The sequence below is a fragment of the Diabrotica virgifera genome, chromosome 7, assembly GCF_917563875.1.
Source record: "Diabrotica virgifera virgifera chromosome 7, PGI_DIABVI_V3a".
NCBI classification, from domain to species: Eukaryota; Metazoa; Arthropoda; class Insecta; order Coleoptera; family Chrysomelidae; genus Diabrotica; species Diabrotica virgifera.
The window spans coordinates 194,596,485-194,617,041 of NC_065449.1; the positions used below are offsets into that span (position 1 = coordinate 194,596,485).

At 32.2% G+C, this 20,557-nt stretch overlaps 2 protein-coding genes across 2 annotated transcripts in view; both read right to left on the reverse strand.

The window, feature by feature from the left end:
• The window catches only part of LOC114329602 (synaptotagmin-15-like), a 465,421-nt gene that overhangs the window by 224,665 nt on the left and 220,199 nt on the right, over positions 1 to 20,557 (reverse strand). The window lies entirely within an intron of this gene.
• Positions 1 to 20,557, reverse strand: part of LOC114329600 (aldehyde dehydrogenase, dimeric NADP-preferring-like) — a 67,162-nt gene that overhangs the window by 4,223 nt on the left and 42,382 nt on the right. Inside the window, exon 3 of the mRNA XM_028278766.2 lies at positions 12,088 to 12,342. Within this exon, the coding sequence (XP_028134567.2) occupies positions 12,088 to 12,342 (255 nt within the window). The remainder of the gene's footprint in view (positions 1 to 12,087; positions 12,343 to 20,557) is intronic.

Consider the following 20,557-nt stretch of genomic DNA (forward strand, 5'->3'; position numbering starts at 1 on the left):
GTTTATATAAAAAGCAGTTGTTTTTGGAACTCTTTAGCGACATATTAATTTAATATAATATTTATGGGTTACTGTTGAGGGCCGACTAGATCAACCAAAAAAGAAGATGTATTTGGTTATTATTCTAGTGACTTTTAGGCTATTGATTATATTCAAAATAAGATAGCTAAAAGGAACTACAACGTTAACGGGGTTTTATTATTTCATATGGTCAATGGACATCTATATATGAAAAAACCGCGGAGTGCTACCATTTAAAGGGGTGCGTTTTTGAGAAATGGGTGAATTAGTCCCTGGGCACAGGTTACATTAGGGTGATTTCTATGCACTTTTGGTACAAACATATCGACATAAAAATTATTCCTAGTTAAATTTCCTATCTAAATATCACTTTTTAAAGTCAATGATACTTTTTTTTACAAAAATATATTCAAAAGAAAAAGCACAAAGAATCCCAAAAGAAAGAAATTTTGTTTTTTGTCCCATAACTTTTGTCCACGAGGATATAGGTATAGACATTGCTTTACAGAAAAAAAACCTGCGTATTTCTTCTTTAAAATCTTGTTTAGTACAGGTAATTGGGATTTATAGTTTTCGAAATATGATTTTTAAAAGTTCGCCACTCACAGCAATTTTGGGCAATTTTCCTTGTTATTTCGCAAATATTGTTCTGTAACTTTTTTCTACGTAACTTTAGGTATATACAATGGTACACGTAATAGGAATAGAAATCAATTACCTTTAAAGTGGCCTACTGTATAACGTTCTTTCTTCTATTAAATTATATTTTCTTCTTTTAAAGGGATTATGGTTTTTCAATGGTTTTATACTTTTAACGATTTTTCTAATATAATATAAAAATAAAGTAATATTATTATATAATGTTATATTATATATAGTATATATAATATATTATATTATATAGTATATATTATATAATACCTAATATAAAAAAATATTATTTTTTACATTTTTTACGATTATTTTTGAAATTTCTCATTATAACTTTTTTTTCTAGTACATGAATATACTATATATTGCTCAATAAAGAGGGCTTACTTTCTGTTCTTTAAAATGGTGTATCATCTATATTTAAATGTGTAATGGAAACCGAGTGATTCTTTGATATTTTTTTACCTGTATTATTTAAAATTATTTCTTTTACAAAAATTACATAAAAATTAGTCTTAAAAAACATCACTTTAGTTAAAATTATTTTAACGTTGACATTTAAAAATTTTCAAAATCAAAGTCCATCTGTTCGTTAGCATTAGCTTCAATATGTTCCTCTGATACCTCAGTTATCATAGAGTTCCCACAATTAGTACCCATGCACATGCACCCTTTGCAGAATATTGAACAACTAATTCCTATCTTCCTACAACCGCAGTTTTTTGTACATCATTTGGTACATTTACATGTTATTTTTTCAAGCCAAGCTTGTGGTGCAGGAGCTTTGACAGTAAATATTGGAATTAATCCATATTTTGAAGTTTGCCCGGCCGAGTCAAGTGGAGCCAAAGTATTACCTATAAAAAATAAGATTCAATCATAACACACAATCACATAACAAAGTTATAATGAGGAATTTAAAAATAATCCTAAATTCAAGAATCGTTGCAAGTACTTATTACATTTTGAAAAAGCATAGCTTATTCAAGAATAATCCTAGAATTTTTTATAATACACCATTTGAAAGTAAACAGAATAAGCTTTCTTTTTTATTATATAATATATACCTAAATGTAGAAAAAAAGTTATAATGGGAATTTACAAAATAATCGTAAAAAATATAAAAACTCGTTAAACGTATAGTCTTGAAAAAGATAACCTCTTTAAAAGAAGTCGTACAACATTACACAGTAAAATATTTTAAAGGTAATTGATTTCTATTCCTCCTACATGTACCATTGCATATGCCTAAAGTTACGTAGAAAAAAGTTACAGAAAAATATTTGCGAAATAACAAGGAAAATTGCACAAAATTGCTGTGAGTGGCGAACTTTGAAAAATCATATTTCGAAAACTATAAATCATAATGACCTCTACCAAACATCATTTTAAAGACAAGATATGTAAGTTTTTTTTCTGTGAAGCAATGTCTATACCTATATCCCCGTGGACAAAAGTTATGGCACAACAAACAAAATTTCTTTCTTTTGGGTTTCTTTGTGCTTTTTCTTTTGAATATATTTTTGTAAAAAAAATATCTTTGACTTTAAAAAGTTATATTTAGATAGGAAATTTAACCAGGAACAATTTTTATGTATACGTGTTTGTACCAAAAGTGCATAGAACTGACCCTAATGTAACCTGTGCTCAGGGACTAATTCACCCATTTCTCAAAAACGCACCCCTTTAAATGGTAGCACTCCGCGGTTTTTTCGTATATAGAGATTAATTGACCATATGAAATAATAAAACCCCGTTAACGTTGTAGATCCTTTCTATAGTACATAATCAATAGCCTATTCTTGGGTGTGAATCTGTCTTTTTAGATTACGCCTCCTGTTTAAAAAATAAACTATAGTAACATTAAAATTACGAATTCATTAGTTTATTTATTAAACAACATAATTTTTTTGTCAATTGTCATTTTTGACTTGGTTTCATTTTTGACCCCCGTTGGTCATCCGTGTAACAAAAAAATCGGAAGATTAATCAAATAAACGCTCATTTTATGCGATAAACCATTTTTCAATAATAATGATAAAATGCCATTTCATTTTACAAGATTTAATAGTAGTATTGGTACAGTAAACTTGGATTTAAGATCTACAGATTTACACACCGTTACCGTTTGCACCCAATTTGCTTCCTACAGTTTTCCGGAGAATGTAATTTCTCGTCTAAGGACCTTTTGTCTTGTACTCTTAAGTGGTGTTGATATGACAGTGAGAGTTCTAATACTACCTTAAGATATTTGGGTCCGTCAGTATATTCCAACTATTTTCCTTCTCAAAATACGTTCAGTTTTATATGTTCCAAATATGTAGGTGTTAAGTTAGAATGCCACACTTTGGTTGTAGCAGGGTTTGGTTTTAGTGAGTTTTTTTTGTAACATATTGACATCATCTTTAAACCATCTTCCAATATCGACTTATCTGTGTTAAGTTTTCCCGTTTACAGCGATACCACGATCGTCAGCATAAACAAAGCTTTCAGAATGGGGATGCATTGGCTGGTCGTGCTAACATATATTAAATAGGAAAGGAGCTAGAACACTTCCTTGCTGTAGGTCATTTTTCTTGAGTTCACCATCTGATCTACTTTCCAGTTCGCACAATGTGAGCGAACTACTATATAGCATCCACCTATAATGATATATAAAATATATCGTAGTTAAGCAGAGTGTTGTAGATACTATTTAACAGGTTTCCGTGGTTTAAGGTTACTTTACTATCTTCCTCTGCTATACTCGATCCTCTATGTATTTTGAAGTACTTACTAGGCCTGTGCCTAGAAGAATAGGTTCAGTTCTTGTCCCGTGCATAATTTATCTGGCCTGAAGTATGCTTGATTTGTTTTGAGAAAACATAAAACTAGATTTGGACCGATCAGTGAATAAATTTTGAAATAAATCAAGAGATTTATTTCAAAAGGTCAAACTACTTGCCAGGGAGTTTAAATCTCAAACGTGGTCTGTGATTGGTAAGGAAGGTTACCTAAAGATCGAATACTGACGAAATATTTTAAACGTGGCGAAACTGTAGCGATTTCTATAGAAATAACGAAACTTCAGTACAAAATCTATAACCTTTCACTATCCTAGAGTATCTACTGTCTTTTTATATAGGTAAAGTAAAAGATGCAATTAAAACGCCAAAGAGAAATAAATCCCCAGGCATTGACATATTACCAGGAGAAATGTTTACCAGGAGAATAGTCTCTAGGTGACAAAGGATTACATATTATTCACTCTATCTCGGACGTTGTTAGTAATTCGCGAAAATAACCATCTAGTTGTAGACCAGTAAGGATCTGCGAAAAAACGTCTATTTTTGGATGTGAGAGGTGGCATTCGGATTTTTGCAGATAAAGTTAGGTGACACCTTCAGTAATAGTAATTGACTTATGCTCCTTCTCAAATATGCCCGGAACATTAATAAAAAAATTAAAATATTTAAAAATTTCGAAAAACATCGATTTTTTTTCTGCTTTCTTTGCTTATAACTTTAAAACGATTCGTTTTGGAATAAAGTCGTACAGAAATAAAATGAAGATTATTGAATTTTGTATGATACATGACTGGTAAAAAATGTCTTAAGGTGTTACCTTTTCTGCAATATAGCAATAAATACAAAATCAGGGGGCAAAATAAGTCTGTTGTTATTAAATATTTTTTAACCACTTTGGTGGCACTTAGAACCTTAGTAATTCGCTTAGGAAATTCTTTGTAACATACTTAAATCGTGTACCAAATTTCATTAAAATCGACCTAATGAATTTTGCATAATAAATTTGCAATCTAAATGTTTTTAAAAAAGTTCAAATTTTTTAAAATATTTCTGAACAAAAAGTAGACCATTTAGAAGTTGGTTAATTTTTTTACATATAAAGAGGTGCTCTACTTATCTAATACACTTTACAGCATTAAAATCGGATTATTTAAGGGGCCCCAGCAATGTTTTAAATGTATAAACAATTTTTTGGTTTATAAACAAATAGCTTTGTTTAATAATAAAAAAATTAATTTTTAGCAATGCAAATAATAAAAACCGGTATAACTTGACTTAAACTTTCAAATGCTGTCAGCAGAATTGCTATTTTATTTTTTAATCAAACGTTATTCGCGTTCAAAAATTGCAATTTCTCGATATTGTGAAAGTTCCACCGCGTTTATCTCGAAAACTATGCATCCTACGGAAAAACTTGTAAGAACATTTCTTGCTTAGAATTAACCAAGAAATACAAAAAAATGTTTTATTTTGCGAAACTGTTTGAATGAAAATTTTGCGATTTTATGTAATTCCGTAAGTTCTTTGTTTATAACAATCTTATCGACATCCGGATCAACTGTTACACAAAAAATTCGTGTTCTACGGGTCAAAATACATAAAAAAACTTGGGTAAGTCCATCTAAATAAAGGAGCCCGTAGCACCCCCTCCTGGCCACAGCACTAATTTGTTTATAAGCCAAAAATTTGTTTATAATTTTAAAACATTGCTGAGGTTGCTTAAATAATCCGATTTCAATTCTGTAAAGTGAATTAAATAGGTGGAGTACTTCTTTATAAGTAAAAAAATTGACAAATCTTTGTATGTTCTAGTTTTTGTTGTGCAAGATTTTAAAATATTTTAATTTTTAAAAAAAGAGTTTAGATTGCAAAATTATTATGCAAAATCTAGTAAGTCAATTTTAATGAAATTTGGTGTACGATTTTAGCACATTACAAAAATTTTCTAAGCGAATTAGGAAGGTTCCAAGTGTAACCTAAGTGATGGAAAATCATTGAATAATGACAGGCTTGTTTTGCCCCCTTATTTTATATTTATTGCTATTTTGAAGCAAGGGTGATAAGTTAAGACATTTTTAACCAATCGCATCTGATAGAAAATTTAATTATCTTTGTTTTATTCTTATACGACTTTCTTCTAAACTGAATAGTTTTTAAGTTATAAGCAAAAAAAAGGAGAAAAAAAAAACGAATTTTTTTGAAACTTTTAAATATTTTATTTTTTTTTTATTAATGTTCCAGGCATATTTGACAAGGAGCATAAATCAATTATTATTAACGAAGTTATCACCTAACTTTATCCGCAAAAATCTGAATGCCACCTCTCACATCCACCTAAAAACAGATCCTTACTGGTCTATTGAGGCATATCAATTATTTATATTCCACTACACAAAAAAAGCCACTACCTGACTACAGTGGCTCCAAAACAGTGGCATAGATTCGGATTGTCATCTGCTGAACTATTTAGATCTGCCGTAAACAAATCCAGAATATCCATGTTAATTGCCAAAGTTCGGAACGGCCAAGGCACGTAAAGAAGAAGATCATACACACCCAACCAAACTTTTATGGAATCATCTGATATTTTTTATTATTTTAAGCGAATTAATGCTAAATTAAATTGTCTTCCATCGCATCTCTCTGGAGCCTAACTACAGGTTATATGTAGAACCAAATCAACATATCTGCGAGCTATAAAGTTGACTGGATGAAAATTAAAGGACTTTTTTACCGATCAAAATTCCTCTCCAGAACATAACCCTTGCTCTTTTATATTTATGAACAAATCTGACAGTTTCCGTTCTTGCTTGTCTTCCTCGCCCTCTAAGTACACGAATTTGTTAATCATCTGATTTTACACATCCTACTTTCGTTTGAAAATAGCACACTTTTCCAATTTCCAATGTTCCAGTTTTGCTGTTGAAGAAACCAATTTACGTCATCAATCTTGTGCTGCCTGTTTAACTCGGGATCCCGTAACTTCCTCCTGCTATATAGTCCTTGGGCACGGCAACTTTACTTATCGTTTCAACTAAAATATTAATTTACGCCTTATAGCTTCCAAAAGCTGCAGGTTTCAAATAGGTACACAGTGATTCCATATAGTTTGGTTGAGTGTATAGACAAGGCGAAAACGGCGTGTTCGTTGGGAAAAATATTCGCATGAGATTTTTTTGCATAATTACATTCGTGAGACATCCCAGAATAAGGTTCAAGAAGTCGCCCACTTGAAAAGTGGGCCAATATTTTAAAAAAAAATTTTTAATCAAATTGCAAAAATCAATAGTTTTTGCCCGGACAATTTTCTTTGTAGATTTTTTGTACCATTCTGGATAAAAAAGGTCTCTTATAATTTTTCTCTAAAGTTGACCGTTTTCTAGTTATAAGAAATTTAAAATTGAAAAAAACGAAAAATGGCGATTTTCAAGGCTTAATAACTCCGTTAAAAGTTATTATTATGAAAGTCAGAAAGTGACTAAATCAAAGTTTAATGCCCCCCTACAAGACGCCGAAGAAATTTTTGTCATTATTTTATTACTAAGCTGTTATTTTTAAGTAATAATTTTGAGCGCCATGCACGTGGTAGGCTGCCGTAAAAATGTGAGTGCAAGTAAGATGCACAATTGGACTGCCGGAGTGGCATCTCTCTCGCACTCAGCAGTTACGGCTGGCTACCACGTGCATGGCGCTCAATATTATTACTGAAAAATAACAGCTTAGTAATAAAATAATGACAAAAATTTCTTCGTCATCTTGTAGGGGCGGCTTGTAGTTACTAAGCCTTGAAAATCGCCATTTTTCGTTTTTTCAATTTTAAATTGCTTATAACTCGAAAACGATCAACTTTAGAGAAAAATTATGAGAGACCTTTTTTATCCAGAATCGTACAAAAAAAATTGTCCGGGCCAAAATTATTGATTTTGCAATTTGATTAAAAAAAATTTTTAAAAAAAATTTGGCCCACTTTTCACGTGGGAGACTCCTTGAACCTTATTCTGGGATGTCTCACGAATGTAATTATGCAAAAAAATCCCATGGGAATATTTTTCCCAACGAACCCGCCGTTTTCGCCTTGTCTAGTATATCTTACAATCAAACTCCGAATTCGGACAACGTCCGAAGACTTTACTCACTTCGCGATGTGGAGAACGTGAATTACCCACGTCACGCAGTAAGCATTTTATTCGGACATTAGCCGAAGCGAAATACCCAGAACGCGTTATGGGTAAACGAAAGTACTCAATTGCCGAAATAAACCCGTTCACCGGATATTGAGCAAAACCATAATACCTATAACCCGACGTGGGTAATCTATTTTACCCACGTCGGGTTGTGGCTATCCAAACACAACCATACCCTAACACTAATTCCATAATAACAAGTAAAATAAAATCAATTTTTTCTTAAAATTACATTTATTTTAATTAAAAAAAAAACAGTAACATACAACAAGTATGTTATTATTGAAAATAGAAAAAAATATTAAACGTTTAAATACATATACAGTCCGTCTAATTTACTTACCGTTGCACGTCATTATCTACGCCAAAGATCTAAGTTGACATAGTTGCCAAGGTATAAAAAAATCCTGAATCCATTTTAAATCAAATAGATCACATAATTATTGTAAACGTGGATTATACAACAAAACAAATTAATATTCAATGTACCTAAATAAGTAAAAACTTAAGAAATAGAGAACAATAATTAAGTTATAATCTTTTAAGATTTGCAGTGCAAGCGCTTTTGCACTGCATTTTTAATAATTAAAAACGGCTCCGAACTCTTGGCATGAAGCCGGTAGGTTTCTTTGTATATGTCTACAATAACGACTAAAAAAGTTGTCAGATACCTCGATTATTCCAAGTCGTGATAAAATTAGGTGAAATTTATATTTTTATAGTGGAGGATGTTTTTATAGTAAAGTAAATAATAAAAACAGTAAATATAATAAAACAGATACTTATAGTAAAGAATATAAACAAATATGAAGTGTCATCACCGCAACTGTCAAATAAATGTTACCAATTTATTCTAAAATGTCACCTTCGTTCGATTACAGTTACAGTGTGATTCGAGTAAATGTGCTTTATAAAAACGCTTTATAATCCATTTATACAAATTAAATGAAACATATTATTGTGTATTTCTTTAGGTTAACATTAATAGAAATCTTCAAATATGATTTCTACGCGTATATAATAAAATATGTCTAGTGGCTGTAATTACAGTGTATTCGTCAACGTGATTCTAAAAAAGAACACACTTACCGCCGTAATATTTCGTGTTGGTATCATGCGACGTCAAAGTCTATGACGCGGATGACGTGCAACGGTTAGTAAATTAGATGAAGTATACCTACGTCTTTTATATGAGTGTTTCTTATACATGTATACTACTTTTTTAAATGTTTATTACAGTTCTTTTCAGAAAATATTCACTCTACTTGTTTGCATAAGAAGTGCTACCGTGACATTTAGAATTGCATTTTATGTTTGATTTTACACATTCGCAAAATTTGCCCGAACAGTTATTCTTACATCTATATCTGATGAACCCTTGTTTGAACCCGGATGACATAATTGCTTTTGTACGGACATTGAGCTGTTTATCAGATACATCGATGTTCTTAATAAATTTATTAGGAGCTACCTGGAACTGGGTTCTAGAAATCTGTTTGTCAAGAACTCCTTGCTTTGTACCAAGGGTATAGGATTCATCGTTCTTATTTATTACAACAGCCGTTACATTTCTTGGAGGTAGTTGGCCCCGATCAACATTAGGAATGTTTACCAAAACATTATCACCGACTGAAACTGGGGTTAATTTTATTTCAGTTAAGTTTCAACATTTTGGCTGCCTGACTTTTTATTACAGTTTTTTCGTGTTGTGTCTATGGCAGATTTTCTTGAGCAAAGAGAGAGCAAAGGTAAGTCTAAAGGGTCGATTTCTCATACCTGCGTTAATCTATGGTTCAGTTGAACCGGGTTCACAGGTGATCTCCGGTTCTGTTTGGAATGCATTTCTCATTGCGCGTTCATGTCAGTGCTCGTTCTACAGCTTTCGAGAAATGCCAATAGATGGCAAAAGGTAAACAACTGTCGCCATTTTGAACTACCTTTTTTATGCTATTTTTGAATAAAGTTAAATTTAAGTATTTATAGTCAAATAGTCATTTTAATAATTATAAATAAATATTATAACAACACAAATAATGTTATCGTTTATCGTTAGGCTTAATATAATAAAATAGGATATGTTTATATTATGACAGCGTTTCGTGTTAATACAACGCATCCGTAGTCCATGAAATCATCTGAACCGAGTTCTAAAATCTTTGAACGGCCGAATTCCACCGTTCAAGCATCGTTCAAGTTTAAACTGCCATCGGTTGAACGGGAATTGAGAAAGACGATTTTGACTTTAAACTGACGTTTACTAGAAGTTCAGTTTAAACTGGAGTTGAACTCGATATGAGAAATTGGCCCTTAGTCTTCGTTATTTGAAACTTCGTCATGGATCTGGACCACATTCAAAACAGTTGTTGGCTTTGTCATTCATTTCAGGCCTATTCGTTGCTAATAGTGAGGACAGCGGGTGAAAAATGTCTCGACCTGCATCTCTAAGGGTCGATTTCTCATACCTGCGTTAATCTATGGTTCAGTTGAACCAGGTTCACCCGTGATCTGTGGTTTTGTTTGAAATGCATTTCTCATTGCGCGTTCATGTCAGCGCTCGTTCTACAGCTTTCGAGAAATGCCAATAGATGGCAAAAGGTAAAAAACTGTCGCCATTTTGAACTACCATTTTTATGCTGTTTTTGAATAAAGTTAAATTTAAGTATTTATAGTCAAATAGTCATTTTAATAATTATAAATAAATATTATAAAAATAAAAATAATGTTATCGTTTATAGGTAGGCTTAATATAATAAAATAGGATATATTTATATTATGACAGCGTTTCGTGTTAATACAACGCATGCGTAGTCCATGGAATCATCTGAACTGAGTTCTGAAATCTTTGAACGGCCGAGTTCCACCGTTCAAGCATCGTTCAAGTTTAAACTGCCATCGGTTGAACGTGTATTGAGAAAGACGATTTTGACTTTAAACTGACGTTTACTAGAAGTTCAGGTTAAACTGGAGTTGAACTCGATATGAGAAATTGGCCCTTAAACGGGGGAAACGGATTTCGGCGTTTGCGCAAACTAGAAATCCCCACAACCCGACGTGGGAAAAAATAGATTATCCATGTAGGGTTATGGGTATTATAGTTTTACTCAATCTCCGGTGAACGTGTTTATTTCGGCAATTGAGTAATTTTGTTTACCCACAACTCGTTCTGGGTATTTCGCTTCGGAAATTGTCCGAATAAAATGCTCACTCCGCGACGTGGGTAATTCACGTTGTCCACATCGTGAAGTGAGTAAAAATTTCGGACATTGTCCGAATTCGTAGTTTGAATGTAAAAAATATATACCACTAATTAGTATAGATCCCGTAGTATAGATATTAGTATAGATTAGTCCCGAAAAGATTGGTCATAAATTATACCACAGATTCTGGGTTCAAAAACCTAACTTACCTTAGTGCAAATGTGCACATAAAAAAAGTTACAGCCCTTTAAAGTTACAAAATAAAAATAAATTTTCTTGCAATATATCGAAAACTATAAGAGATTTTTAATTGAAAATGGACATGTGGCATTATTATGGCAGGACCATCTTAAAAAAAATATAGTGAAATTTGTGCACCCCATATAAATTTTATGGGGGTTTTGTTCCTTTAAACCCCCCCCCCCCCAAATATTGTGTACGTTCCAATTAAATCATTATTGTTATACTATTAATCAAACATATTTGAATTTTTTCGATAAGCCAGTTTTTATCGAGACACTTTGAATATTAATTTGTCAAATCCACCACATATTTGTAGGTGGGTACGATTATAGAGATCTGGTAATATAAAAAATTTATAATTTACATTTTTAGGTGTATTTTGGACCATAATATACAAGAAGCCATATCTCGATAAAAAGTGCCTTATAGAAAAAATGCTATGAGGCAAAATAGTTTTAAAAACACTTTGTTTAACTAATGGTACCGCAATAATAGTTTAATTGGAACGTACACAAACATTTGGGGGGTTTATAGGAACGAAATCCCCATAAAATTAGTATGTAAACATATTAAATAAGAAGTTGCATCTCGATTAAAACTGGGTTATCGAAAAAATACTAAGAGGCAAAAAGTTTAAAGATATTGTATTTAGTTAATGGTACCACAATAATAATTTAATTGGTACGTACACAAAAGTTTGCGGGAGTTTGGGAAAAAACCTCCATAAAATTTTTAAGGGGTGCACAAATTTCACTATATTTTATTTAAATGGATCTGCCATAAGAATGCCCCATATCCAATTTCAATTAAAAATCTCTAATAGTTTTCGATATATTGGAAAAAATTGATTTTCATTTTGTAACTTCAAAGGGATTTTTTCAAACTTTTTTATGTGCACATTTGTACTAAGATAAGTTAGGTTCAGTCAACCTATTTTTGACCCCAGAATCTGTGACCAATATTTTCGGGACATCCTGTATATTTTCTTGTTTTAAAATTATTTACCTAATTCCAAAGTGACTGGGGTTAAATGTTTCGCTGCTGCAAGATTCACAATTTTCCCCACTTGCGTAGAACCGGTAAAGAAAATATAATCAAACTTTTCTTCCAAGAGTTCGGAGGTTTCTTCAATGCCTCCTAAATAAACTTGAAAACATTGTCTGTCCAGGTATTTGGTTAATACTGTGGCAAGAAAGTCGGCAGTATACGGTGCCAGTTCGGAGGGTTTTAAAATTACAGTATTTCCTGCAGCTATAGCACCTAAAAATTAAAATAATTATTATTAATTGTATTGTTTATTTTTAAAAATTGTTCATTTGGTGTTATGACAGATCTTATACAGTATGTCCCTGTAAGTTGTATACCTATATATGGAAAATTAATTATTATTAATTCTACGAAAAAAAGTTATCCTTTATAAAAAATTCTGCATGGTCCAAAACCGAAGATTTAACCGTCAGATATCAAATTTTATGAATGTTATACGAGGTATGTCAAAAAGTTTGAATTTCACTCAAGATTAAAGTAGCTTTATTTTTCACAATATTGAAAATTGCTCTTATGAAAAGTTGTTTGGACTTAAAAACTATATTCTAATATGCAATTACATCCTTCTAATTGAAAAAAATTTTTTTTTGAAAAATTATGGATAACTAACATTATTTTCAGTTATTTCAATTCTGATAACTCTTTTATTATTAATTTTACGAAAAAAAGAATGTGTGTGTACTTTGTACGCACGTAAGAAGTTATACTTCTATTATATGATTTAAACGAAATTAATATACTTTTTATTTATATTTTATTTAAATATTAAACTAATTTATACTTACTACTTCTCAAACATTTTTATTAAAACAGTGCCAAAATTTAAAATATTAAAAGAATAAAACACACACAAACACATTAAAAATGCCACAAATCGCGCAAAGAAGTATAACTTCAAAAAGTGATTCTTAGTAAAAAGCTCTGGATAGTCTAAAACCTAAAATACAACCATCTTAAACTTTATCAATTTTATACCAGGTATGTCAAAAAAGATATACTTAGATCAAAAGTAAAGCACCTTTATAGTTCAGAATATTTCAATTAGAAGAATGTAATTACACACTGAAACATAGCTTTTGATTCTTAATAACTGTTCATAATAACAATTTTCGATATTCTGAAAAATAAACGTATTTTACTCTTGAGCCAAATTCATATTTTTTGACATACCTCGTATAAAATTTGACATAAGATGGTTGTATTTTGAGTTTTAGACCATGCAGAACTTTTTATTAAGAATCACTTTATTTTGTAAAATTAACAATAAAGAGATAGTTATCTGAATTGAAATAACTGAAAATAAAGTTATCCATAATTTAAAAAAAATCAATTAGAAGGATGTAATTGCATACTAGAATATAGATTTTAATTCCACAAAACTTTTCATTATAGCAATTTTCAATATTGTGAAAAATAAAGCTACTTTACTCTTGAGTTAAATTTAAACTTTTTAACATACCTCGTATAATATTAAAAAAAAAGAATGTGTGTGTACTTTGTAGGCACGTAAGAAGTTATACTTCTATTACATATTATGTAATTTTAACGAAATTGATATAATGTACTTTAAACAATTTATTTATATTTCATTTAAATATTAAACGAATTTTAATACTTACTACTTTCCAAAAATTTTTATTAAGACCATACCAAAAATTTTAAAAAATAAAAGATTAAAACGCACACAAACACATTGAAAAATGCCACAAAGAAAAAAAAATGGTTTCTGAACGATAATAATTGTTGGCAAAAATTTTAAATACGCATTTTCTAAAAAAAATTATATAACATATATAGTTACAATCATAAAATGCATAAAAAAATAAAAAAATAAAAACTTGCATCGGGATTCAAACCCGCGAATTTGGGGACGCTTTGATTCGTAATCGAAGCTAACACTCACTCATCCAATTACACATTATTTGTCATGTGGAAAAATAGGGCAACTGAACGTTTTACTGTTTGACAGTTGTTCTGAATTTACCTAATCAAATTATGTAGTTTGATTTTTGTGGAAGAAAATATTAAAATATGACAAAGCAGTAAGAAAACAATATTAGATGAAGATTGGTAGAACTTTTGTTGGAAATCAAATTAAGTATGTAAATCAAAGCATTACATACCTACTAGATAAATAAATCTACGCCAAAAAATCATAATTTAAAAATAAAAATCGGACCTAATTTCGGATTTCTTTCCAAAATACCCATTCTTGAGAAAATAAATTTATTCCAACCTAATCCAAATGTATAATTACAATATGATTATAATAAAAACTACTTACCAAATTAGAATGAGTTTTCCTTGTCCAAAAGTCCAAAAATATATATGAAAACTATTTAAAAAGACAGTACCTATAACTATTAACTAACTTTTGTTTGTTGTTTATTTTCCCACAAATTTCAAAACGCAACAACCATAAATAATCAAACCACACATAGAGAAATAAAAACAACATTCTTTTTATTTCTCTATGAAACCACAGCTGTGCCACAGCCGCCATATTGAATAATTTTTGACATGTCATTTGAACATCCAATCAGAACAAAGTTATAATGCGCATGCGCCCGGATCGTAGGTTTTAACATATACAAATTAATCCTCATATCGCGCGTAAAGAAGTATAACTTCAAAAATGTTATATTTGATAGTTAAATCTTAGGTTTTGGACTATGTAGAGCTTTTTATGAAGAATAACTTTTTTTCGTAAAATTAATAATAAAAAAGTTTTCCATATGGACGGATACAACTTACAGGGACATACTGTATAAGCACCGTAGACTGTATGGGTACTCAATAAACTGTTTTTTGCATGTGAATACTCTTACAAAAGAGCATCGAGTTCAGCAATAGAAGTCTGTCATTGACCATGCGTCTAAGAGTATTGAAATGCTACATCAGGTACGTTTTGTTCTATAGATGTGAAACCTGGACAACAAAAATGAAGAAATTTAACAAATTAGAATCGTTCGAGTGTGGCGATACCGTCGCATGTTCGGAATCCCGTGGACAGCACACATATCCAACGAACGTGCGCTGGAGACCATGCAAAAAGAGCGAAAATTGATCAACATCATAAAAATGAGAGGGGTTCAATACTTCGGTCATATTATGAGAGGACCTAAATATCGCTTACCGGTTGACCAGTCATATTATGGCATTTATATTAGGGCAAAATCGAAGGAAAAAGCTGGGTTGAAAGAAGGTCCAACTCTGGTAGACATGGAATAAGGTTGGACCAGGTTCTGGCTGCGTAACATTAGACAATGGACAGGTCGAACGGTAGGGGAATTGTTTCGTATACTTGCCGACTTCCTCCTTCTCAGTCGTTTCCTCATTGCCGAGTGTCGTGATTCCCTATAATACGAGCAACTATCTCTTTCCATCGGGTTCTATCCTGAGCTTCCCTCATGGATTCAGAGAATGTTTTTCCACTGGCTTTCTGTACTTGATCCGTCCATCGAGTAAGTGAGCGACCTCTACTTATGTGCCCTTCAACGTTTCCCGAAATTATAAGTCTCTCAAGATTATCATCACTTCTTCTTGCAATATGGCCGAAAAAATTTAAGACGGTGGAGAGGTAAATAGAGGAAAGTCGAGTCTGAATATTAAGATCTTGGAGGATTGAGTGATTTGTTCTGTGTTCCGTCCATGAGATCCGAAGCATTCTTCTCCAGCACCACATTTCAAAGGCGTCAATCCTTTTTCTGTCGTCCGATTTAATTGTCCATATTTCGGATCCGTAATTAAATATGGGAAAAATTAAGGCACGTACTAATCTTATTTTGGTGTTCTTCGACAACGAGCGATCTTTCCAGATTTTCGATAATCGGCTCATAGCGTTTTTGACCATGCCTATTCTCCTAGGTATTTCTGTTTCACAAGATCCTGTATTACTGATGTAGGATCCTAGATAATTGAACTCGTTAACCACTTCAAACTGGTCTAAGTCTCCTGTTGTCTGAAGTGAATTTGAATAATCTACTATCATAATTTTTGATTTTTGTTTATTGATCTTGAGACCACATCTATTGCTTTCGGCTTTCACTAGCTGCAGCAGCTTTTCTCATTATATATTCCCCATAGAAATTAAAAAGACTTGGAGATAGAATACATTCTTGTCGGACTCCTCTACCTATTTTAAAAGGATCGGACTTATGGTTTTCAATTCTTATTCTGGTTTCACTGTTCTCATATAGGCTTTCTCTAGTTGCCGACCAAGAAACATTTAATCAGCTTGTTGATACGACGATAGCCAACGCTTGAAAACAAGCACGGCACATAAAGAAGAAGAAGGACTGTACATATACATATACGTGGACTTTATGTAGCACGTGTGTGTGTGTGTAGAATAATAGTGATTTTTGGTTGCATTGGCGGTGTGTTGGTTTAATCATACAGAATATGATTCTCCTAGAAAAGGCATTTAGTCTTTATTAATTCTCATTAGTTTTGGCCACATAATAGCGAAGCTACAGGGTAATATTCCGCTGAATCTGCTACATCATTATGCTGAAATTTCGTTACATTATTATGCTGATGATGTAGTATTAGTAGGAAATACCTAGATAATGAAAGCGACTAAAACAAAAACTGGAACAGTGGAGATAAGCTCTTGAGGAAAAGGGTTTAAATTTTAGAAGGAGAAAAACACAGTATCTGGGATGTTTATTTAAAGATGGAGTTACTACAAATAAAATGGAATCTTTGGATGGTGAAGTTATTGTCAAAAATAATAGTTTTTAGTAACTAGGGTCGGTATTATTCAGTAAGAGGAAATATATGGAAATATATGCAGTAGAATTAGGGTTGGATGAATGAAGTGGAAGGAAGCGAATGGTGTGTTGTGAGACAAAAAATTCCAATGAAGATACAGCAAAAGTTCTATCTTCTTCTTCAGGTGCCATCTCTGCTAAGGAGGTTGGCAATCATCATAGCTATTTTAATTTTTGAGGCAGTAGCTCTAAATATTTGTTTTGAGCTACATCCAAACCATTCCCTCAGGTTCTTCAGCCATGAAATTCGTCTTCTTCTGATGCTTCTTCTGCCATCTATTTTTCCTTGCATTATGAGTCGCAGGATGCCATACTTCTCGCCCCGCATTACATGTCCGAGATACTGTAGTTTTCTTTCTTTAATTGTAAGTTCAACTTCCTTCTCTTTACCTATTCTTCTCAGTACTTCGTTGTTCGTAACTCTATCTACCCAGGAAACCCTCATATTTCTTCTATAGGTCCACATTCCAAAGGCGTTAAGTCATCTCATTGTCTCTACATTTAACGTCCATGATTCCACTCCATAGTATAGTACACTGTATACGTAGCATTTTGGTAGGCGTACTTTAAGAGCTAATGTTAAATCTTTGCTACATAGTGAACTTTTTCATTTTCATAAAATTAGAGCGTGCTTTTTAGATTCTGACTTTGATTTCTGCAGTGTAGTAATTATTTTCTGTTATAAGTATTCCTAGGTAAGTGTACTTTTTTACTCTTTCGATCTGCTGGCCCTCTACTATCAAGATTTCGTTATTATTATGGTTGTTTTTACTAATTTTCATAAATTTCGTCTTTTTGATATTGAGAGAGAGTCCGTACTCCCTACTACACCTTACTATTTTGCTCCTGAGTCTTTGCAGGTCTTGTAAACTATCGGCTATGATTACTGTACCATCTGCATATCTAATGTTATTAACTAAGACTCCATTTACTCTTATACCTACTGTTTCATCTTCCAGAGTTACTCGCATTACCTCTTCAGGATAAGCGTTAAATAATAGAGGTGATAGTATGCAGCCCTGCCTGACTCCTCTCTTTATTTCCATTTCTTCAGATGTTTCTTTTTCTATTCTTACTATTGCTCGCTGATTGTAATAAAGGTGTGTTATTAGTCTTACGTCTCTTTCATCTATGTTTTTAGTTTTCACAATTTCCATGAGTCGATTATATTTTACTTTATTAAACGCATTATTGTAGTCTATAAAACAGACGTAAAGAGGACGGTTAACATACAAACATCTCTGTGTCAGCACGTTGAAGGAGAATAATGCCTCTCTGGTACCCATACCATTGCGGAACCCATATTGAGTGTCACTAATATCCAGCTTCAGTTTAGAGTGTATTCTGGCGTGGATAATTTTCAGCAGAATTTTCAAGGTATGTGACATTAAGCTTATGGTTCGGTAGTCACTGCATTCTTTGGCCTTCACTTTCTTTGGCAAACACACAAATGCTGATGTCAACATTTCTCTAGGGATGATTCCCGTAGTATAGATAGCGTGGAACAGTTTTACTATTATGTCCAGGTTTTTCTCGTTGACCAACTTTATCAGCTCGCTAGGTAATTCATCTGGACCAGCAGTGAAAAAAGTTTTATAACAAAGTCATAAGATGAGCTATGATTGAATATTGGGCAGTTAAAAAGAAAGAGGAACGACGAATGTATGTGGCAAAACTGAGAATTTTTAGATAGATGAATGGAGTGACAACAAAGGAAAAAATAAGAATGAGTATGTGTATTAGAGGAAGTTTAGGGGTGGCAGTATTGATGCCAAAATGTGAGAGAATAGGTTAAAATGGTCTGTTCATGTTCAAAGTTAAGACATTAATCATGTAATAAAAATAATTGCTGATTAGCGGGTGCCCAGAAGGAGTAGGACAGGAGGACCAAAGAAGACCTGGGAGGAGACGCTTAGGCAGGGTATTTCTGTAAAGGAAATTGATAGTGATATGACCCAATATTTAAACTTATTGATAAATCTTATTAGGAAAACGGACCCCGCATAGTGACAAAGACAAAGATAATGATGATAGGTACGTGAATGTTGTCTAAGAATTTTAGATCTGGTTTTAGGTTTTCTTGCAAAACTACTTTATAAATTTTCTGTAATATCTATTTGGTAATTCTGCTCTAATAATAAATAACAGATACTCCAATATTATGATGTTTTTTGGTAAGTAAGATGGGAAAAAAGAGTACACGAACAAAAGTTCACAACAAAGGATCTTAAAAAATATTGACATAATAATCGACAGTATGAAAAACAATTTTTACAATAACTAGCTACATTATAATAAAATAGCTGGTTTATTTGATGACAGACATACTTCTAGTTATAAGTATCGATTGATATTTTAATTTAATATTTTATTAGATTTCTTTTCCAAACTATTTTCAATTAATTTTGTCATAAAAGATGACTACTTGAAATGGATTCATAAATCCAATATAAAATATTAACAGGGTTTTATGATTATGGTCTATAATAAACCTTATGGAATAATATAAATATGTTTTATTCCAGGAATATAAAAAATAACAATGAATTGACAAAGCTTGTTATACCTAAATAATTAATGGAATGATCCACTTATATAGATATGATTTACTTGAAAGGAAACTAGACAATGCTCATATCTTTATTTTAAAACAACTTTAAAATAATCGTCATATTAATAGAAACAAACAATACATTGCTTAAATTGCGACTTTTGGGGAGAATTGGCTATTTCTATTAGGACTTATGGAGCCTTGAGATAAAATATTTATTATAGAAATAATTATACACCAGTTCACAACCATTGTCGATGACTTCTAATTTCCAATTTTTCCAATAGATCGATAGGTTACTCAATTAGTGCTACTCCAGTTCCCCAGCTCAGACAAAGTTCAGGTCACAGTAAGTTTAGGCAACACAACTTGGCTGCTCACCAAACTACATCCTCCTCCTCAGTCGTTTCCTCATTGCTGAGTGTCGTGATTTCCTATAATACGAGCCACTATCTCTTTCCATCGGCTTCTGTCCTGAGCTTCCCTCATGGATTCAGAGAATGTTTTTCCACTGGCTTTCTGTACTTGATCCGTCCATCGAGTAGGTGAGCGACATCTACTTCTGCGCCCTTCAACGTTTCCCGAAATTATAAGTCTCTCAAGATTATCATCACTTCTTCTTGCAATATGGCTGAAAAATTTTAAGACGGTGGAGAGGCAAATAAAGGAAAGTCGAGTCTGAATAGTAAGTTCTTGGAGGATTGAGTTATTTGTTCTGTGTTCCGTCCATGAGATCCGAAGCATTCTTCTCCAGCACCACATTTCAAAGGCGTCAATCCTTTTTCTGTCGTCCGATTTCATTGTCCATGTTTCGGATCCGTAATTAAATATGGGAAAAATTAAGGCACGTACTAATCTTATTTTGGTGTTCTTCGACAAGGAGCGATCTTTCCAGATTTTCGATAATCGACTCATAGCGTTTTTGGTCATGCTTATTCTCCTACGTATTTCTGTTTCACAAGATCCTGTATTACTGATGTAGGATAATTGAACTCGTTAACCAATTCAAACTGGTCTAAGGCTCCTGTTGTCTGAAGTGAATTTGAATAATCTGCTATCATAATTTTTGTTTTTTGTTTATTGATCTTTGGACCACGTATAT